The sequence below is a fragment of the Anomaloglossus baeobatrachus genome, chromosome 4 (genome assembly GCF_048569485.1).
Source record: "Anomaloglossus baeobatrachus isolate aAnoBae1 chromosome 4, aAnoBae1.hap1, whole genome shotgun sequence".
Lineage (NCBI taxonomy): Eukaryota > Metazoa > Chordata > Amphibia > Anura > Aromobatidae > Anomaloglossus > Anomaloglossus baeobatrachus.
Genome location: NC_134356.1, coordinates 454,025,137 through 454,047,865, shown reverse-complemented (window position 1 = coordinate 454,047,865; position 22,729 = coordinate 454,025,137). Strand labels below are relative to the sequence as shown.

Here is a 22,729-nt window from a genome sequence, read left to right as displayed (position 1 = left end):
ACAGACAGCCCCCCCCCCCCCGTAAGCTATATTCTTATTTTAAGACGCACCTCTCATTTTCCTCCCAAATTTTTGGGAGGAAAAGTGCGTCTTGTAATCCGAAAAATACGGTATATATTTTTGGCTCCCTAAAGAATATGAACGTGCTTATACTATACTAGAAGGTGGCCCGATTCTACGCATCGGGTATTCTAGAATTTACGTATTGTGTAGTTAATGTATGATTTTTGTTATATATATATATATATATATATATATATATATAGATGTTGTTGTGTGTAGTTACCAAGTGTTTGTGTAGGAGCTGTACATGTTCTGGGTGTTGTCTGGGTGTGGCGGGGGGTGAGAGCGGTGTTGTGTGTGTGTTGCGTTGTTTGTGGAGCGCTGTGTGTCTGTAGCGTTGTGTGTGTGTGTGTGTGTTGCGCGGTTTGTGTGGTGTGTTTTGGGGGAGGTATGTTTTGTGCAATGTGTGTGTTGCATGATATGTGCGTATATTTATGTATGCCGCGGTGTTTGTGTGTTGGGTGTTGTGTATGTGCAGCGTTGTCTGTGTGTGTGGGTGTCTGTGTAGGGCGGTGTTTGTGGTTCCCAGTGTGTGTGTGGTGTGTTGTGTGTGTTGGGGGAGGTGTGCACCTCCCATCGTGCTCCATCCGCCATGCTGCGCATCCCCCCATCGTGCTCCATCCACCATGCTGCGCACTCCCAAACGTGCTCCATCCGCCATGCTGCGCACTCCCAAACGTGCTCCATCCGCCATGCTGCGCACTCCCAAACGTGCTCCATCCGCCATGCTGCGCACTCCCAAACGTGCTCCATCCGCCATGCTGCGCACTCCCAAACATGCTCCATCCGCCATGCTGCGCACTCCCAAACGTGCTCCATCCCCCATGCTGCGCACTCCCAAACGTGCTCCATCCCCCATGCTGCGCACCCCCCATCGTGCACCATCCCCCATGCTGCACCAGCATCAGCCTCTCTGCCCCCAGCATCAGCCTCTCTGCCCCCAGCATCAGCCTCTCTGCCCCCAGCATCAGCCTCTCTGCCCCCAGCATCAGCCTCTCTGCCCCCAGCATCAGCCTCTCTCCTCCCAGCATCAGCCTCTCTCCTCCCAGCATCAGCCTCTCTGTCCCGAGCATCAGCCTCTCTCCTCCCAGCCTCAGCCTCCCCCAGCATCAGCCTCCCTCTTCCAGCCTTCCCCAGGATCAGCCTCTCTCCTCCCAGCCTCCATCCTCCCAGCCTTCCCCAGCATCAGCTTTCCCCTCCCAGCCTCCCTCAGCATCAGCCTCTCTCCTCCCAGCCTCAGCCTCTCTCCTTCGAGCCTCCCTCAGCATCAGCCTCCCCTTCCCAGCCTTCCCCAGGATCAGCCTCTCTCCTCCCAGCCTCCTTCCTCCCAGCCTCCCCCTCCCAGCCTCCCTCAGCATCAGCCTTCCCCTCCCAGTCTCCCCCAGCATCAGCCTCCCCAAGCATCAGCCTCCACCAGCATCAGCCTCTCTCCTTCCAGCCTCCCCCAGCATCAGCCTCCCCAAGCATCAGCCTCCACCAGCATCAGCCTCCCTCGTCCCAGCCTCCCCCAGCATCAGCCTCCCCCAGCGTCAGCCTCCCCCTCCCAGCCTCCCCCAGCATCAGCCTCTCTCCTCCGAGCATCAGCCTCTCTCCTCCGAGCATCAGCCTCTCTCCTCCGAGCATCAGCCTCTCTCCTCCCAGCATCAGCCTCTCTCCTCCCAGCATCAGCCTCTCCTCTCTGTCCCCAGCATCAGCCTCTCTCCTCCCAGCCTTCCCCAGCATCAGCCTCCCCCAGCATCAGCGTCTCTTCTTCCAGCCTCCCCCAGCATCAGCCTCTCTCCTTCCAGCCTCCCCCAGCATCAGCCTCCCTCTCCCAGCCTTCCCCAGGATCAGCCTCTCTCCTCCCAGCCTCCGTCCTCCCAGCCTTCCCCAGTATCAGCTTTCCCCTCCCAGCCTCCCTCAGCATCAGCCTTCCCCCAGCATCAGCCTCTCTCCTCCCAGCCTCAGCCTCTCTCCTTCCAGCCTCCCGCAGCATCAGCCTCTCTCCTTCCAGCCTCCCTCAGCATCAGCCTCCCCTTCCCAGCCTTCCCCAGGATCAGCCTCTCTCCTCCCAGCCTCCTTCCTCCCAGCCTCCCCCTCCCAGCCTCCTTCAGCATCAGCCTTCCCCTCCCAGTCTCCCCCAGCATCAGCCTCACCCTCCCAGCCTTCCCCAAGATCAGCCTCTCTGCTCCCAGCCTCCTCCAGCACGCCGTGCTCCTCTGCCGACACTCACACACCCGATCGCATACACTCACACACACCCGATCTCATACACTCACACACACCCGATCTCATACACTCACACACACCCGATCGCATACACTCACACACACCCGATCGCATACACTCACACACACCCGATCGCATACACTCACACACACCCGATCGCATACACTCACACACACAGACACTGACGATATCGCACATACGCGCTCACACTCACAACATCCGGAGATACCACATGCTTCTGGCCATGTGATCCTCCGTCAGGTCCTGGAAGGTCACAACAGCACAGTATCGAGGCCGAGAAGCAAGCGATATCGCCGGATGCTGTGAGTGTGTGGATGCGATGTGATGTGTGTGTGAAGTGTGTGTGAGAGTGAGTGTGATCTGATGTGTGTGTATGTGTGTGTGTGTGCTGTTATGTGTGTGCGTGTGGATCTTCCGCCGCTGCAGGACCTTGATGCGCTTGTAACCATGCTAGCATGGTTACCAACTGGTAACTATGCTAGCATGGTTACCAACGTATCCACACCACTCCCGTGCGAGCGGGGGACGGGGGGGGGGGGGGGGGGGGGGGGAGTACAGTACTCACCTCCGTGACAGCCGTGTCAGTTCGGGGAATGCGCGGGGGAGGGGGGCGGGGCCAGAGCTAGCGTGCATTGCGTGAGGGGGGCGGGGCGTGGCGTGGCCGAATTGCCAATGCCTGCAGGGTGCCGGGGCGAGAGGCCAATCTGTGGGGGGGCGGAGCCTGGGCGAGCGGCTGGCCAATCCGTGTGGGGGCGCAGCCTGGGCGAGCGGCCAATCCGTGGGGGGGGCGGGGCCATGGCGAGCCCAGCGACCAATCAGCTTTGTGTCACCGTAAGGACACAATTTTGGAGCATGACAGACAGACAGACAGACAGAATAAGGCAATTATATATATAGATATTGTAATTCTTAAGTGTTGCAGCCTACAGTGAAACTAATGATTTCCAAATGAAGCCCAGCCACAGGCATTAGAAGAGGGGGGGGGGGGAATAATAATTTCCAGCAGTGTATATATTTAAACAAACGCTCCTCTGCTGAGATAATCTTGTATATGCGCCTCAGCTATGTACAATATCATGGCCGTGTCTGACCATACAGGGACATGCTCTGATCATACCACATCTCTTGGGCCGGGGAAGAAATAAAGTATACAGATATTACAGCGCATGATCGCAAATAATTCTGTGTTTGAGGTAAAACTTTTAGAAAATAAGCAGGAAAATGTTTTACCTCACAGAAGGAATCAGCTATGATCCTGTGCTGTAATGTCTTTATGATCATTTGCATTCTTCCCTGCCTGTATATAGCTGGGGCACATTTATAAAATTATTTCAGCACAGCAACGTTTTTGTTTTTTTTTTGTTTTTTTATTAACACATCCAATTGTGGAACTTATCATTATTCCAAGATCTATTGATTAAAATGAACTATGTTCGTAGGAAAACCCCATTTAAGGATGGACTTTGACAGTATTGAATGGAATTTCTTATGGGTAGTTTTGGAGAAATTGGGTCTTGGCTCCAGGTTTATTGGCTGGGTCAAATTGTTATATACCTCTCCGCGGGCCAGGATTCGAGTTAATCGTTGTACCTCCTCATCTTTTAATCTGGCCAGGGGCACGAGACAGAGCTGTCCTCCCTCTCAATTACTATTTGCAGCGGCAATTGAACCATTGGCGGTTATGCTTCATGCGTTCGTTGCCGTAAGAGGGTTTGAGATAGGCGGTCTGGAGCATAAGGTTTCCCTCTATGCGGACGATTTGTTGCTGTATCTCAGGGAGGTGGGGACATCGGTGGGCCCAGCAATTAATATTATTAAAGAATTTGGTAGGCGCTCGGGACTCCTAATAAACTGGGAGAAGTCGGCACTGCTCCCTATAGATCCACTCCCATCTAATTTTAGTACTCTGGGGCTGCCAATTCCGACGGTGGATAAATTTAAATACCTGGGGATTGTGGTTAGTGCCCGACCGCGTGATTACTACTCTCAAAATCTGGAACCTGTGTTGGCTCAGTTTAGGAACAAGATGGATGCCTGGTGTCGACTCTCGCTGTCCCTTATTGGCCGTGCTAATCTACTAAAAATGGTACTGATGCCTAAACTTCTGTATCTTCTCCACAACGCCCCAATATGGGTCCACTGGAAATTTTTCCGTAAAATCAGCACTTTGTTTCAGGAACTCTTGTGGAAAAAGCAGCAGGCTAGAATCCGTGTTGAGACATTGCAGAGAGGGAAGGAGGAGGGGGTTGCGGCACAGATGCAGCACTTTAGGGGTTGGGGAAAGGATGAGGCATATGACGCTGGGGGCAAATTGGTGAGGGGTCTTGCAAAATGGGGACACCCAGTGGTTTTTTTGGACGCAGGATACTCTCCCAGAGGAGGACCATTATATCCAACATTAGCATTGATGTACAAGGTGTGGGATAGGGAGAAGGAGTTGCTGGGAATATCAGGAACAGAGTACTGGCCCTTATGGCATAATCGTGGACTGGGCGAACTGCAGAGACTCACGGGTTGGAGAATATGGGTGAGCAGGGGGGTGCATCACGTGTCTCAGATTCTTCAGAATAACATACTTAAAACATTTGACCATTTTCAAGCTGAGTTTGGGATACCGCACAGTTCCTTTTATCAATACCTGCAGCTCCGCCACGCCTATGAGACGCAGACACGTCATTTGGACATTAGGATAGAGCGGAATCACACTCTTACTGATTTGTTGACATCTGAATTGCTCCTATGGTATTATTTCTAGGTTATATACAGTAATATTATCCAGACACCTCGACAAATTCCCTTTGCAGGCTAGAGAGAAGTGGGAGAGGGACCTAGGCCCTATGACAGAGGAACAGTGGGGTGAGGTCCTGTCTCAGTCTCCAAGCCTTGCTGTATCTGAAGGCCAACGACTGTCACAGCTATTCCTGTTACATAGAGTATATAGGACACCTAGTCTATTGCATAAGATGGGAGTTAGGATGGATGATCTGTGTACTAGGGGCGGGCAGGAGGGTGCTAATCTGATGCATATGATGTGGTCCTGTGGGAATATTGAAGATTACTGGAGGGCAGTACTAGAATTGGTTAGACAAGTTTTTAATATCTGTCTACAGCCAAGACCTATTATATGTATCCTGGGTCTACTGGAAGGGGGGGTGGACTTGAGTTCGCCGGTAATGGTCGGTATTTACATGTCTCTTGTACCAGGCTAGGAAACTGTTGGCCTACCACTGGTTGGACCCAGCGCCTCCGGTCATCAGGGATCTTAGGGAAAGAGTAAACGCTATACTTGGACTGGAGAGAGGAGTATACCTTAAAAGAAATGCATTGAAGAAGTTCTATAAGATCTGGGGGGCATGGTTGGATACCCAGGCCTTCCCTCCTCGGCGTTACTGCAGGACAGTGCGGGCGACCAGGTCCTTCTCCTTCTAACCGGTTAACAAATTTACTCAAATAGGATGATATGCGTATTGCTGGAATATATATATATATAATATGTCGTAAAGATGCTGGGTAATCTACACTATGGAGAATATATTGGGAAATAATATGCACTTTGTGACCCATATTGAAATGAGATGTGGACTACGGGTGCATTGTTTATTATGTAATTTGTGTAGTTTTTCTTACTGACTAAAGATTTTTCCCCTTTCTGAGATGTTTTTATGGGGGAATTTATTTTATGTGTTGTATAATTTTGCTGTTAAATAAAAATGAACCTGATTTTAAAAAAAAAGGATGGACTGAAGAGATGCGAGAGTGTTAGCAGTGGAGTCCACAGAGGAGGATGTTGCAGTAGTTAAGATGGGAGGTGATCAGGGCATGCACTAACATTCTAGTACAATACAGAGTTCAGGAAAGGAATGATTCTGGAAATATTTTTGAGTTGGAGGTGGCAAGAGCTTAATGTGTGATTTGATGGATAATGCAGAATCGAGGGTTACTTCGCGGCAATAGACTTCAGGTACAGGGGAGAGCATTTCGATTTATTGTGATGGCTAGATTGGGTAGGGGAGTTAGGTGAGATGGAGGAAAAATGAGGAGGACGGCACGGTGGCTCAGTGGTTAGCGTTGCAGTCTTGCAGCGCTGGGTTCAAATCCCACCAAGGACAACATCTGCAAGGAGTTTGTATGTTCTTGTGTTTGCGTGGGTTTTCTCCGGGTTCTCTGGTTTCCTCCCACACTCCAAAAACGTACTCATAGGGAACCTAGATTGTGAGCCCTAATGAGGACAGTGTTGCCATTGTATGTTAAGCGCTGTGGAATTAACAGCGCTATATAAATAAATGAATAAATATTATTATATTATTATTATTATTATTATTATTATTTTGTCCACATTGAGTTTGAGAAAGTGTGATGAGAAGGAAGACGTGGCTGAGGACCCTCTGGGATTCTGGACAACAGAGAGGTGATGTCTGGGCCAGAGAGAATAATCTGAGTGTCATGAGCATATAGATGGTACTGGAAGCCATAGGACTTTGAGTCGTGCTAGGCCAAAGGTATAGATGGAAAGCAAAAAAAAATGAGCCGGAGATAAGTTGGTATGTATGAAATAGGAGCATGTTCACAATATAGCTATTTTCAAAGATAAAACGCAAAAGAAAACCCCAAAATGAGCATATACCCTATAATAAAGTTAATAAGTAAATAGTACTTTTACATTTAAATAACAGGGCATAAGGATAACACTGTATGATCAAAAACGTAAAAGCCATCCCACCGCGACAAAGTGTGCTTAGTCAACATGGTCCTGTAGAATTATAACCCTACCTTGCGTCAGGGACATCAGTGGAAATAAGGGCTGAGAAGGATGATATCTGTATAGCTTAGATAGGTGACTGTAGTTCGGGCTTTGTGCTTCTCTGCCCTTATTTCCACTGATCTCACTGATGTAAGGTAATGTTATAATGCTAGAGTCAGACCATCCCAACTAAGTACACCTTGTTGCGGTGGGATGTCTTTTACCCTTTTTGATCAAACGTTGCTAACTAAGTGCCCTATGTTATTTACATGTACTAGTACTATTTACTTTTTTACTTTATTATATGGTATATGCTCATTTTGTGTTTTTGTTGTGTTTTTTTTGTCCTAAGTATAGATGGAGAAGAGGAGGGGTCCCAGGACAGAGCCTTGAGGGACACCAACAGAGAGAGTTGACATAGGAGATAGTATGGGAGTGGGAGACGCTAAATGTGTATTTGGAAAGGTATAAGGAGATCCTTGAAGCTAAGGGAAGAGAGGATTTGTAGGAGGGAGTGGTGAACTGTGCGTAAGGCAGAGGACAGGTCAACAATAGACATACACAGGTGTGAATGCTGTTCAGAGTTGTACGTCTGTAAATGTACATGTAGCAGAGCTGTGTGTTGTATAATACACACTGCATAGAAACCCTAACGATAGATTTATTATTTCCCTATTTTATCGTAGTAAGTTAAAATTGGTCATAATGACCCCTCCATATTACAGCACCAGGGAATATTTAATTAACAGGAAAAAAAAAAATTTATTTTCCATTTTCTCCTGTCTAAACCTTAGGTGACCTTTATGTTAAGGTTCATCTTGTAATACGAAATATATGGTACGTTAATTGCATAGTTACATAGGTTGAAAAAAGATGTAGGTTCATGAAGTTCAACTTTTTTATAACCCACATGTTGAGTACTAAGGAAATCATGCAGCCCTTTTTTAAAAGCTGTTATAGTATCTGCCATTACTACCTCTTGTGGTAGGGCATTCCACAGTCTGACCGCTCTAACTGTAAAGAACTCTTTCCTGTTTAGCTGCCGGAATCCCCATCCTTCCACTCGTAATAAGTGCCCCCTGGTCCTTTAGTATTGTCTTTGGAAGAAATAAGTCATGTGCCAGTCCTTTCCATTGACCACAAAAGTATTTCTACATGTAAATGAGATTTCCTCTGAGATGTCTTTTTTTACTTCTAAGCTTAACAAGACCATCTTTTCCAAACTCTCATCGTATGGGAGGCCTTCCATAATCTAGTTGCCCGCCTTTGAACTGACTTTAACTTTTGAATATCCTTTATAAATGTGGAGCCCAAAACTGGATCCCATATTCCAGATGTGGCCTTACAAATGAGTTATAGAGGGCTAACAATACGTTGATCACTGTATTTAATCTTTATTTTTCTACAATTTTTGTGTTTTGTTTTTCCAGTGGGTTGATCAGGTGAGCGCCACTTCAAATAGGAAAAGGACTGGTGTAGAAGACTCCGATGAGCGCAGTAGACTTCGGATACAGGACAAAGAACTGCAGGAGATCAGTGATCAAGGCATGTGTCTGAGTATGCACCAGCCATGGGCTTCACTTCTTGTTGCTGGCATTAAAAGGTAAAGATGGTGTCTGAACTCTCTTTTTACTTTGTGTGCAATTACTCCCATCCAAGACACTTACCACATATCAACAAGATATGAAGTAAATATTCGATACATGTGGTCCCCTTTTTAAGCTACCACATAACTTAAAGGGGTTGTTCCCTTCCAGGTATCGTTCTGCTTTGGCTGCAGTTTGTTAAATAACAAATTGTGCTGTTCTTACCTTCCCCAAGTCCTCTAGCTCCTAGTATCTGTCACTGGCTGCGGTGCTGACGGTCATTAGCTCTGAACAGGGTGCTCTGTCTACACTGGCAGGCCTGCTGAGCTCACTGATTGGCTGTCATTGTGCTATCAGTGCCGCAGCCAATGCTAGACACTGGGAGCAGTGGTGGAAACTAGCCGTTGGACCCATGAAATGGGGGTACAGCATGACGTGTTACATTTAACAAAGTGCAGCTGGTGCTGAACATTATCTAATAAGGATCAACCCCTTTTAGAAAGAATATATAATCAATGTCATATTCCTAGAATCCACTTTTCAAACATATATATATATTCCACAGACCAACTATGTGTGTGTGTGTGTGTGTAATATATATATATATATATATATATATATATATATATATATATATTTTAGTATATATAATATTTATTTCCCTTGTTAAAGAACAATCTGCGAAACGCATGTCAGTGAGTTTCTAGTGGACATTACATTATAGACAATATGGGCAAACAGTAAATGTACCTTATTTAATACTTCTATGAAACCACTTATCTGCTATTTTTTCACTAGCATTTTACTCTAGTATACTCCAGGGGTGCAAAATATTTTTATTCCAAGGGCCACATCGCCATACTGAACCAATCCCAAGGGCCGCAAAATGTTTTTGAGTACTTGCGTGAATATATCACCAGTGCATAATCAGTACATTGATAGGTCACTAGTAGTAAGTTTTTATAGAATTTCTACTTCATAAAAAATCAGTGTGAACACGCGCTAATTTTGATTATTTTAAGTTTTAACATAGCTATGTAGCACGTTATGGATTGTTACATGTGTACAAGATCAGAAGCACCGTCTGCACATGTATACGGCACCAGAACCATCGACGGTACATAAATATCTCCCATGCTGCACCTCACTATGCTTCCTGTACAAAATATCCCCCCACACTGCCCCTCTCCATAATGTCCCCCTACACTGCCCCTCTCCGTAATATTCCCCACACAATGCCCTTCTGCACAATGCTCGTCTCCACACTACCTCTCTCCGTAATATCTGCCAACACATTGCCCCTCTCCATAATATCTCCCCCTTACACTGATCTTCTCCAAAATATCTCCCCTCTCCCTCTCTTTTTCCCGTCTGGGATCTAACATTGCTGTGTTCTTGCATAGGGAACATTGTGCTTATACCATATAGGTCCGCATGATACAGCATATGCTTTGGCTGGACCTGCGCTTATTTGTACAACTTCCCCAGCTGATAAGTGGTGATTTTTGTTTCAAGGTGACTCCTGTTATATTTGATATGTGACTGGTTTCATATTTGGAGACTATTTGTTTTATTTTCTTTATCGTTCCTTTGGGAGACCCAGACCATGGGTGTTTAGCTTCTGCCTCCGGAGGACACACAAAGTACTACACTTAAAAGTGTAGCTCCTCCCTCTGAGCTTATACACCCCCTGGTAGCCAGTCCTAGCCAGTTTATTGCTTTGTGTCAGGAGGCATACATCCACACATGCATTCTCATCTGATTTGTTTGACTTTTGGAAAGAGTTTGAAGAAAAGCGGGTCCATGTCTGGACTCCCGGCATGTCCCTTCTCACCCCACTGTGTCGGCTGTGTTGTTAAGGTTGATTTACAAGGCTGCAGCCTTACATGCCGCGCTCCTTCACCATCCCTTCTGGGCTCTGGCTTGAAGTGGGAGCCAGCACGGTCTCCATGCCTGGCAGGAGTCCGGTCTCCATCCACAGCCCCTTGAGGATTCTGTTGGACCGGAGCACTCATCCCCAGGGACATGGACCTGCGTCTCAGCAGCTAAGTACCTGAGACGTTTATGTTGGGGGTCCCGGTTCTTTATTGTAAGGGGAGAGTATGCTGTATGTGATTGTTTTAACTTTTCAGGCGGGTTCTCTAGCTTTTGCCTGAGAACCGTGCCGATGGTGCCTGCTTGTCGGCCTCGCCGCTTAATTTTAGGCCCCGGCTTCGCCGGAGGCCTAGTTTCATTTTCCTGCCCTCGCATGTCACTCATGCAGAGGGACAGGTTCGGCTCCTCCCGGCGGCCGTTCTACACAGGGGAGGGACACTCCCCGCTGCTGGGGCGTCCCTCCTTCCCTGCAGGTCTCTATAGCCCTCCAGTTCCCGCTCTTTTATAGGAACGCCCTCTTCTCAGGCAGAGTTCACTCTGCTCTGGGACATCCTGCATTCTGCATCTCTGCTGAGGTGCTGCGACTGGGGAACCGGGCTTCGGGATCTGGAGGGCACACAACACCGCGCTCAGCGGTCTGGTAAGCCACAGCCGGTCTCCGGTTGTGGACCACTGTATATTCTCCCTGGGGTTCATTCTCTGCAAAGCCCCCACTCCAGCAGCATGGTCTCTCAGGCTGCTACTGCACCTGTGATTGAACCCCCGGCCTGGGTAGAGTCCTTTTCTAGGTCCATATCCCAGTCATTTGCTGAGTCCATGGGGCTTTTGTCCAGGACTTTGAATATGCATCAGCCCCCCTCACAGGGTGCCTCTAATACACTTGACAGAGGACTCCTATCCTCTGACCTCCGTCCATCGGAGCTCACGGAGGATTCATCATCTGATCCCAGACCCCGTCCTTCTAAGAGAAGGCGCAGGGTTTCCTCCCCCTCCCCATCCCACGACTCTGTCTCAAGAGCTGACTCTCTAGATGAGGAGGATGCCCGCACTGTGGGCTCGGAGGCTATGTATCCCATCGATTTCTCTGAGGGTGACTCAGATCTTAGTGATTTGATTGCTTCTATTAATTCTGTGCTGGATCTCAATCCGCCAGTGTCAGAGGAGCAACTCTCTTTGGCAGAAAAACATCAGTTTACCTCGCCTAAGAGAGTGAAGAGTGTGTTCTTTAACCACTCCAGTTTTCAGACCGCTGTGACCAAACCCAGGGCCTGCCCTGACAAACGCTTTCCAAAGCGTGGTTCTGTTGACCGGTTTCCATTTCCACCTGAGGTGGTCAAGGAGTGGTCCCACTCCCCAAAGGTAGACCCTCCGGTGTCTAGGCTATCAGCCCGGACCGTTGTGTCGGTGGCTGACGGCACCTCACTTAAGGATTCCACTGACCGTCAGATTGACCTTCTGGCCAAATCTGTGTATGAAGCTGCGGGGGCCACGTTTTCCCCGACTTTTGCAGCAGTGTGGGCTCTCAAAGCCATCTCTGCTTCTCTAGAGGAGATGCATTCCCTCACCAAGGAATCTATGCCTGAGATGGTTACCTTAACTGCTCAGGCTTCAGCTTTTTCATCCTATGCCATGTCTGCCATGCTAGAGGCTGCTCACCGCACTGCGGTGGCTTCAGCTAATTTTCTTGTTATCCGCAGGATTTTGTGGCTTCGAGAGTGGAAGGCAGATGCTTCTTCCAAGAAGTTTCTTGCTGGGCTCCCTTTTGCTGGTTCACGGCTGTTTGGTGAACAGCTGGATGAAATCATTAAAGAAGCTACTGGCGGGAAGAGTACTTCCATGCCACAAACCAAGACCAGGAAACCCGCCCAGGGTAGGAATCAATCGAGGTTTCGTTCCTTTCGTTCCTCCAACTGGTCATCCTCTAAGCCTTCCGCCTCGTCCGCTAACTCAGCCAAGGATCAGAAATCCAACTGGCGCCCAAAAGCGCGTCCGCAGAAGACCGCAGGAGGTTCTGCCACTAAGGCAGCTTCCTCATGACTCTTGGCCCGCTCCAGCCACGTCCTTAGTCGGTGGCAGGCTCTCCCACTTTGGCGACGCTTGGTTAAAGCAAGTCTCCGATCAGTGGGTGAGAGACATCATATCTCACGGCTACAGGATAGAATTCTCTTCCAGCCCTCCAAACAGATTTTTTCTCTCAACTCCCCCCTGCTCCAAGGCCGCCACCTTCTCGCAGGCCGTGGCGTCCTTGCAGGCAAACGGAGTGATTGTCCCAGTTCCCGCCCAGGAACGGTTCAGAGGTTTTTACTCAAATTTCTTCCTAGTTCCGAAAAAGGACGGTACCTTCCGGCCCATCCTGGATCTCAAGCTTCTCAACAAGCATGTCCGGGTGCGGCATTTTCGCATGGAGTCTCTGCGATCAGTCATTGCATCTATGACCCAAGGGGAGTTCCTGGCGTCAATCGACATCAGAGATGCCTATCTACATGTGCCAATCGCAGTGTCACATCAGCGTTGGTTACGTTTTGCGATAGGAGAGGATCATTTCCAATTCGTGGCTCTCCCCTTCGGGTTAGCCACGGCCCCTCGGGTATTCACCAAGGTCATGGCGGCAGTGATTGCGGTCCTGCACCTCCAGGGTTTAGCAGTGCTTCCTTATCTGGACGACCTTCTGGTCAAGGGTACATCCAGCGCAGACTGTCAGCGGAGTGTTTCTCTCACTTTCGCCACCCTAGCCCAATTCGGGTGGATTGTCAATCTTCCCAAATCCACTCTGACTCCGACCCAGAGTCTCGCGTACCTAGGGATGCAGTTCGAGACTTTGCCGGCACTTGTGAAGTTGCCCTTAGACAAACAGCTGTCACTCCGGTTGGCGGTGCGCTCTCTCCTGAGGCCCCGCCGTTATATTCTCAGGCGTCTGATGCAGGTGCTGGGTCAAATGGTGGCCTCCATGGAGGCGGTTCCCTTTGCCCAGTTCCATCTGCGTCCTCTGCAGCTGGACATTCTCCGCTGTTGGGACAAGCGGCCTTCCTCCTTACAGAGGTTAGTGGCTCTGTCGCCACGGACCAGGAGCTCTCTTCAGTGGTGGCTTCGACCCCTCTCCCTGTCCCAAGGGCACTCCTTCCTGACTTCATCCTGGGTGATTCTCACCACGGATGCCAGCCTATCCGGCTGGGGAGCGGTACATCTCCACCACAGAGCACAGGGCACTTGGACTCCGTCCGAGTCAGCCCTTTCAATCAATGTGCTGGAAACCAGAGCTGTGCTTCTAGCTCTCCTAGCCTTTCACCACCTGTTGGCGGGCAGGCATATTCGAGTCCAATCAGACAACGCGACAGCGGTTGCCTACATCAATCACCAAGGCGGGACACGCAGCCGCCTGGCAATGTTGGAGGTCCAACGCATTCTTCAATGGGCGGAGGACTCCAAGTCCACCATATCCGCAGTCCACATCCCTGGCGTAGAAAACTGGGAGGCAATTATCTCAGCCGTCAATCCGTGGACGGTGGCGAGTGGTCCCTGCACCCGGCAGTGTTTCAGTCAATCTGCCGCAAGTGGGGCACTCCGGACGTGGACCTAATGGCATCCCGTCACAACAACAAGGTTCCGGTTTACGTGGCTCGCTCCCACGATCCTCAGGCCTTCGCCGCGGACGCTCTGGTTCAAGACTGGTCCCAGTTTCGTCTGTCCTACGTGTTTCCCCCTCTAGCTCTCTTGCCCAGAGTCCTGCGCAAGATCAAAATGGAGGGCCGTCGAGTCATTCTCACTGCACCGGACTGGCCCAAGCGAGCTTGGTATCCGGACCTGCTCCAACTGTCCGTGGAGATGCCGTGGCATCTTCCGGACCGTCCAGACCTGCTCTCGCAAGGTCCGTTTTTCCGCCCGAATTCTGCGGCACTCAAATTGACGGCGTGGCTCTTGAGTCCTGGATTTTGACGGCTTCTGGTATTCCTCCTGAAGTCATCTCCACTATGACTCGGGCCCGTAAGTCTTCCTCCGTCAAGATCTATCACAGGACTTTGAAAATTTTCCTGTCCTGGTGTCGCTGTTCCGGCCATTCTCTTTGGCCATTCTCGTTGCCGACCCTTCTGTCTTTTTTACAGTCCCGTCTGCAGCTAGGACTGTCCCTCAACTCTCTCAAGGGACAAGTCTCAGCTCTATCAGTGCTGTTCCAGCGGCGTCTCGTCCGGCTGGCTCAGGTCCGCACCTTCATGCAAGGTGCGTCTCACATCATTCCGCCTTATCGGCGGCCCTTGGATCCCTGGGACCTTAACTTGGTCCTCATGGTATTGCAGAAACCCCCTTTCGAGCCCCTTAGGGAGGTTTGTTTGTATCGTCTTTCTCAAAAGGTGGCCTTTCTAGTTGCCATAACTTCTCTCAGGAGAGTCTCTGATTTGGCTGCGCTCTCCTCGGAGTCACCTTTTTTGTTTTTTCACCAAGACAAGGTAGTTCTCCCGTCCGACCCCGGACTTTCTTCCTAAGGTGGTCTCTCCCTTCCACCTTAACCAGGATATTTCCTTGCCTTCCTTCTGTCCGGCCCCTGTTCATCGCTTTGAGAAAGCGCTGCATACTCTAGATCTGGTGCGTGCTCTCCGGATCTATGTGTCTCGAACCGCTGCGCTTAGGCGGTGCACCTCTCTTTTTGTGCTAACCACAGGGCGGCGCAAGGGTCTCTCTGCTTCTAAGCCGACCTTGGCCCGTTGGATTAGATCGACCATTTCGGACGCCTACCAGAGTGCTCAGGTGCCTCCCCCGCCGGGGATCAAAGCACACTCGACCAGAGCTGTCGGTGCCTCTTGGGCTTTTAGGCACCAGGCTACGGCTCAACAAGTCTGTCAGGCTGCCACTTGGGCTAGCCTGCATACCTTTTCGAAGCACTACCAAGTGCATGCTCATGCTTCGGCAGATGCGAGCTTGGGCAGACGCATCCTTCAGGCGGCTGTCGCCCACTTGTGAAGTTAGGCTCTGCCTACTTCTTAGTTTTTTCTGTTTATTCCCACCCAGGGACAGCTTTGGAACGTCCCATGGTCTGGGTCTCCCAAAGGAACGATAAGGAAAAAGAGAATTTTGTTACTTACCGTAAATTCTTTTTCTTATAGTTCCGTATTGGGAGACCCAGCTCCCTCCCTGTTGCCTGTTGGCAATTTTCTTGTTCCGTGTGTTTATCACCGGCTGTTGTCGTGGACAGAGTCTCCGGTTGTTCCGGTTCCTACTCGGTTCTACTTGTGGGTGGCTATTCTCCTTCAGCTTTTGCACTAAACTGGCTAGGACTGGCTACCAGGGGGTGTATAAGCTCAGAGGGAGGAGCTACACTTTTAAGTATAGTACTTTGTGTGTCCTCCGGAGGCAGAAGCTAAACACCCATGGTCTGGGTCTCCCAATACGGAACTATAAGAAAAAGAATTTACGGTAAGTAACAAAATTCTCTTTTTTCTCTGCTTTCTTTTTCAGAGTGGAGGGCAGATCATGGTACAGTGCTCATAGAGGCCGTCTATGGATAGCAGCTGCAGCTAAAAATCCTTCCCCACAGGAGATCTCAGAACTAGAGACCTCATACCGAGTGCTACTTCATAAAGGTTGAGCTGGCAAATATTTTAAAAACTTGATAAAAAGCACTAGTAAAAATTTATTTCAGGGATCTTTAGTTATTAGGGACAGAGTGAGATTTTCTGAACATGTGATGCAAAATGCAGTGTGTACCTACCCTAAGATCCATTATTTGAAGCCGTGATCTAATGCCTTTGAGGTGGAGGGTATATGTGGGAGTTTGTCTGGCTACAGTATGTCTCTGCTCAGTCAATGTGGGGTTCTTTAAGAATGTGACAATATTGCCTTATCACTTAATTCAAATGGCAGAATGTCTTAGTCACATGTAAGGACGGGCTGCAGTCTGAAGAAACATAACACCGGAGTCTGGTGTTTCAGCTGACAGGAGCTGTATCATAAGCACACATACCGGTGAGCTGCCGGAGAAGGGCTGTAACATCAAAAGAAATACATCTTTTCAGCTGACTGAGCACAAAGGATTTTTTTTTATCCGGCCTCTTTTTCCTGTACTCAATCACTCGAGGAGAAGATTTATTTATTTTTTTCTCCTGGGTCTCCAGCAGCCCTGATACGTGTACTCATGATACAGCTCCTCTGTCAGTTGAGACCTAGGTTTTGGGAGATGCGTTTCTTCAGACTGCAGCCCGTCCTGATATGCGACAGGCTGAATGGGGCCATCTTCTTACATTCTTGGAGTACTATTTCGCATTTCGACAATTTCTTTTTTTTGCCTTAAAGTTGTTTGGAGGACTATGTTTAGTTTAAAAAAATATGTAACTTGGAAAAACGGTCCTGGAAGTTGTGTTCACATAATGTGTGATTGTCACAAGGGAAATAGTGTTATGTTAGACCTCCTTTTACAATACGGTATATCAAAATGATATTGAAAAACTTTGCATTGTATGATGAGATTATTTGATGATGCCACAGATTGTGGACTTTGGGATTTTATATGAAGGATAAACATTTGTGACACAAGGATGGAGGGAGGAGGGCGATTTCCTCTGTAACCTTCTGTACAGTAATAATATGCAGCAAGCACTTGTAACTAACTGTGGCATTTTGGCAAGTTGCTTTCATTCTTTATATTTGTGTCCCTGACTTTATTTATTAGAACTTTCTATTGTTATATTCATTTCTGGAATTTAACTTGGCACAAGCCTGAAAAATTTGTCCTGGTGTCCGAATCTTCCTTTCAGCCCTTTATACGTTGGCGACTAATGATTTCACCTGTGCTAATTGAAAAAGATACTAGCTCTAATTGTACCAACCCATTAAAGGCATAAATACACCCATATAAACCATTTTAAGAATGCTTATTCACACTTATCAGTGTAAAATTCAAAAGCCTGCCTAATTTCTCTATCGCTTTCATTGGGGGACACAGGACCATGGGTGTATGCTGCTGTGACTAGGAGGCTGACACTAAGTGAACATAAAAAGAGTTAGCTCCTCCCTGGCAGTGTACACCCCGAGCCGGAGGCGGTACTATGCCAGTTTTTTGCTTAGTGTCGTAGGAGGCTGAAGTGGGCCCATATCTCTGTGGGCCAACCTCAGCCTAGGCTATTGCGGTTTTTTCCGTTTTTTTCGGGCTATACGGCACCGCTCAGCATTCTCATCGTTCTACGTTTTTTGTCTCTTCTGCAGGGTTAAAGACCCTGCTTCAGAGAGAACTCTCGCGCCAGGGTTGCCTGAGGGCTCGAGACGCCAGGCCCTATCCCCCTCCGGCCCCATGGTACCACCCCAGGGGTTGATTGGGGACCGAGATTATTATTTGATTTAAGGGCACACACTCTCCGTCGACCCCCCCCATGGTACCGTCCCATGGGGTGTTTCTGGTGGAGGTGAAGAGGATTCCCTGAGGATGTCAGACTGTCACAAGCGGCCAGCAGCGCAGGAGCGCTCACATCAAGGGGTTCTTTTGTCACCAGGCCTCCCCCAGCGTTCACCTGATACCCTGGGCCCAGGCTGAGGTTCTGGCACTGCAGCGCAGGAGCGCTGCGCAGTCTCCATCGCGGCCCCTCGGATGCCTCAACACTTACCAGGGGCCGCAGCAATTGTGGAGGGGACTTATGGATCCGAGCGACGCGCGTGGACGCAGGTGAGAGCTGTTCCGCACCCAGCGCTGCGCTCCCGGCGGCCGCCGCTCATTAATTTAGTCCCCGGGTTCGGGCCTAACTTGGGCCGGAGCGCTCCGCCCCCCGTTTGCGCGCGCGCCCCCTCTGGCCCGCCCTTTGCATATTCTGCCCAGAGAAAGCCACCTCATCGGCCACACGCCCCCTCCAGCAGTAAAAAAAAAAAAAAAGAGGCAAACGCGCGCGTTTTTCTCTTACCAACGGCTCACCTCAGCACAGGCAGGCCGGTGAGCAACAGCAACTTTTCTCTGCGGCTACCTCCAGCTACTCTGAGGCCCCTGCTGACCCGGGAAGGACACAGGCCAGGGTGAGTGCTGCTCCTCATTAGGACCAGCGACACTTTGTACTTTTTTGTTTTTTTTCTTCCAATTTTCTCCTGTCTCCTCCCTAGTGTCCCTAGTAGGAGCCCTGAGCAGCCATGCCTAACTCTAAGTCGTCCCGATCCAAACAGGCCCCCTTCATAATGCATTTTGCGTGCTCGTCCTGCAACGAAAAATTCTCCCAAGGCCAGGCTACCTCCCTCTGCGCAGCTTGCACTCCCGATCCGCAGCCCACGCAGATTGCCCCAGACGCCGCCAGCCCCCCCGTCCACGCCGCTACTGCAGCAGTACAGGACGCATCGGGCCCCAATGCGCTCCCTCCCCCGGAGTGGCTGACTTCTCTCTCCCAGTCGGTGGATTCTCTGTCAAGGGCGTCCCTGACCATCGCGCAAGCTTTGCAGTCGCTCCCTACGCTCAGCCATGCCACACAGGTCCAGCCGCCGCAGGACGACAGTTGTGCTGACCCTGACCTGGCTGCTGGAGCGCGGAAGCGAACCCGCATGGTCTCGTCTTCCAATTCCTCCCAGAGGTCTCTCTCCCCTCCAAGACCCGAGCGCCACTTCTCTCCGGGACCATCTGATCTCTCCGGAGAAGAGTCGGATGCAGCCTCACTGCTGGACTCGGACCAGGCAGCTGATGTCAGGCGTATGGTGGACAGCCTGGTCGACGCAGTGAATAAGACGCTGAAGCTCCAGCCGGACTCTGCCAGAGCTCACAGGTATCTTTCAAACGTGTTAAGCGTGTCCACAGGTCTTTCTGCGATCATCCGGAATTCGCTGAGATCCTACGCAAGCACAGACAGCAACCGGGCAAGACGTTCAACAACGGTAAGTCGATTGACTTACACTATCCCTTCCCCGAGGATCTTGGGAAGGAATGGGCAGGCTCACCGGTGGTCGACCCCCCCCGGTCTCCCGCCTGTCCTCGCATACGGTTCTATCTCTGCCACAGGGGACATCGCTCCGTGACGCCACGGACCGAAACATTGAGAGATTCGCCCGTTCGGCTTTCGAGGCAGCAGGCGCTGCCTTGTCGCCGGCTTTCGCCGCCGTCTGGGTAGCGAAGGCCATGGTGACATGGGCCGACACCCTCCGCAGAGGCCTTCGCTCACAGGATGGCGATCCCGAGCTCGTCAACATGGCGGCACAGATTGTCCTAGCAGGTGAGTATATCATTAACGCATCTCTGGCGTCTGCCAACTGCGCAGCACAAGCGGCCAGCAACACGGTGGCAATCCGCCGGGCGGTCTGGCTCAGAGCCTGGAATGCAGACGCAGCTTCAAAGAAATCTCTTACCGGCCTCCCATTTGCAGGAGGCCAACTGTTCGGGGACAGGCTCGATCAGATCATCGCCGAGGCTACGGGAGGAAAGAGCACTTCCCTTCCCCAGCTGAGACCAAGACGTATCCCGCGCCGCCAGTCGACCTCAGGTTTTCGTCCTTTTCGCAGCTTCAGTTCCACTACACAGCCTAGGAGGAACAGATCCCCACAGAGAAACAGGAAGAACCCGTCCTTCAAAGCAAATCCGTCCTGGCGTCCTAGATCACGCCAGCCAGCCAAACCAGCATCTAGATCTCAGCGATACTCCTCCAAATGACTCGTGGTCTTCGCGCGTCAGCGCGGACCAGGTGGGGGGGCGCCTGTCTCTTTTCCAACACGTCTGGCTGCCCTTGATCACAGACGCTTGGGTCAGAGAAATTTTAGTCTCGGGATACAAGATAGAGTTCTCGTCAATGCCCCCAAGTCGGTTTTTCCTTTCCCATCCTCCCGAGTCAGACGCGCAAGCTCGCCCTTTTCTTCACGCCATCGAAACTCTTCGCCGCTCAGGGGTTGTGGTGCCGGTCCCAGACTCTGACCGGTTCAGGGGAGTCTACTCAAACCTCTTCGTTGTCCCCAAAAAGGACGGCACTGTGCGTCCCGTTCTCGACCTCAAGGTCCTCAACAGGTACGTCAGACCCAGAAAATTTCGCATGGAGTCCCTCCGATCGGTCATTGCCTCCATGGAGGTTGGCGAATTCCTCGCCTCTCTGGACATACAGGATGCATAGCTGCACATCCCGATTGCACATCAACACCAGAAATTCCTGCGCTTTGCCGTGGCAGACGATCATTATCAGTTTACTGCCCTACCTTTCGGCCTTGCGTCTGCGCCCCGAGTATTCACGAAAGTCATGGCTGCTGCCATGTCGATCCTGCACTCCAGAGGAGTTCTGGTGATTCCATACCTGGACGACTTGCTGATCAAGGGGTCCTCTTTCAACGACTGCCGTCTAAGTGTCCAGGTTACCATCGATACTCTGTCCCGGCTCGGTTGGATCATCAATCGGAAGAAGTCCTCTCTGACCCCGGCCCGTCGGATCACATTCCTCGGCATGGAGTTCGATACCATCCAAGGACGTGTGTCCCTTCCACAGGAAATGATTGCCTCCCTCCAGAGAGATGTCCAGACCCTCCACCGCTCCAGAGCGGTGTCCATACGATTCGGTATGAGGGCCCTAGGTCGGATGGTGGCGGCAATAGAGGCAGTCCCGTTCGCCCGCTTTCATCTTCGTCCCCTTCAGCTATCTCTGCTGCACAATTGGGACAAGTCGCTATTCACCCTGTATCGCAAGATAAAGTTGTCCCCGGAAGTCCGCCGCTCTCTGCTCTGGTGGACCAACAGCCTAAATCTCTCCAAAGGAATGTCATTCGTACCGGTATACTGGCAGACAGTCACCACCGATGCCAGCCTTCTGGGCTGGGGAGCGGTGTTCCATCATCACACGGCTCACGGACAGTGGTCCTCCCGGGAAAGCCGATTCCCGATCAACGTTTTGGAGATCAGAGCGGTCCTTCGAGCCCTGCAAGCTTTTCAGCGCCTTATACAGGGGTCTCCTATCAGAATACAGTCGGACAACGCCACGGCGGTGGCATACATCAATCACCAGGGCGGCACGAGGAGCGTCATGGCAATGAGAGAGGTGAAGATGATCATACAGTGGACAGAGTCGCACAACTCCAGGATCTCCGCGGTACATATCCCCGGCGTGGAAAATTGGGCGGCTGACTATCTCCACAGACAAGGTCTGGCGTCGGGCAAATGGTCTCTCAACAGAGACGTTTTCGGACAGATCTGCCACAGATGGGGGACTCCGGATGTGGACCTGATGGCCTCGCGGTTCAACAATCAAGTCCCACAGTTCATATCTTGCTCCCACGACAAGCAGGCGCTAGGAGTCGACGCCCTCATTCTTCCGTGGAATCACTTCAGACTACCGTTCATCTTTCTGCCACTGATCCCAAGAGTCCTCAAGAAAATCAAGGCAGAGTGCATTCCGGTGATTCTCATCGCCCCAGAATGGCCCAGGCGAGCATGGTTCTCAGAACTCGCACAGCTCGTCGCGGACACCCCATGGCGGCTTCCGGATCGGCCGGACCTGCTGTCTCAAGGTCCGCTCTTCCATCAGAATTCAGGGGTTCTCAATTTGACGGCATGGCTCTTGAATCCTGGCTGTTAGCCCAGTCAGGATTTGCTCCAGGAGTGACTATGATTAGGGCTCGAAAGCTTTCATCTTCGAAGATCTACTACTGCACCTGGAAGGCCTTTTTCAGTGGTGCGAGGTCAACGGAAATCTCTCCCCGCTAGTTCTGTCGCTACCGACGCTTCTAGCGTTCCTTCCGGCAGGGTTGCAAGTGGGTCTCTCGCTGGCAACCATCAAGGGGCAGGTTTCGGCTTTGTCTGTTCTTTTCCAACGAAATCTAGCATCACGTCCGCAGGTCAAGACGTTCATCCAAGGAGTCGCTCATCTGAATCCGCCCTATCGGGCTCCGCTAGAACCATGGGATCTCAATCTGGTTTTAGGATCCCTCCAACTGGCTCCATTTGAACCACTCAAAGAATCTTCAGTCTCACACTTATCCTGGAAAGTGATTTTTTTGGTGGCGGTCACTTCAATCAGGAGAACGTCTGAACTGGCAGCTCTTTCGTGCCGTTCACCTTTTCTTGTTTTTCACCAGGACAAGGTTGTCCTGCGTCCGTCTCCGGAGTTCCTGCCGAAGGTAGTGTCTCCTTTTCACCTGAATGAGGATATCGTGCTTCCATCTTTTTGTCCGGCACCCACTCGCTCCTTGGAAAGGTCACTACACACTCTGGACTTAGTACGAGCGCTCAGGATTTACGTCTCAAGAACTGCGCCTTTCCGCAAATCAGACAACCTGTTCGTCCTGCCTTCTGGTCCCAAGAAGGGCATGCCGGCAT

The 22,729-nt window shown here is 50.6% G+C and overlaps 1 protein-coding gene across 1 annotated transcript in view; it reads left to right on the top strand.

Annotated features, from left to right (window-relative positions):
• LOC142303843 (activating signal cointegrator 1-like) overlaps positions 1 to 22,729 on the top strand; it is a 110,031-nt gene that overhangs the window by 71,694 nt on the left and 15,608 nt on the right. Inside the window, exons 9-10 of the mRNA XM_075345632.1 lie at positions 8,464 to 8,636; positions 15,943 to 16,067. Coding sequence (XP_075201747.1) covers positions 8,464 to 8,636; positions 15,943 to 16,067 — 298 coding nt within the window. The remainder of the gene's footprint in view (positions 1 to 8,463; positions 8,637 to 15,942; positions 16,068 to 22,729) is intronic.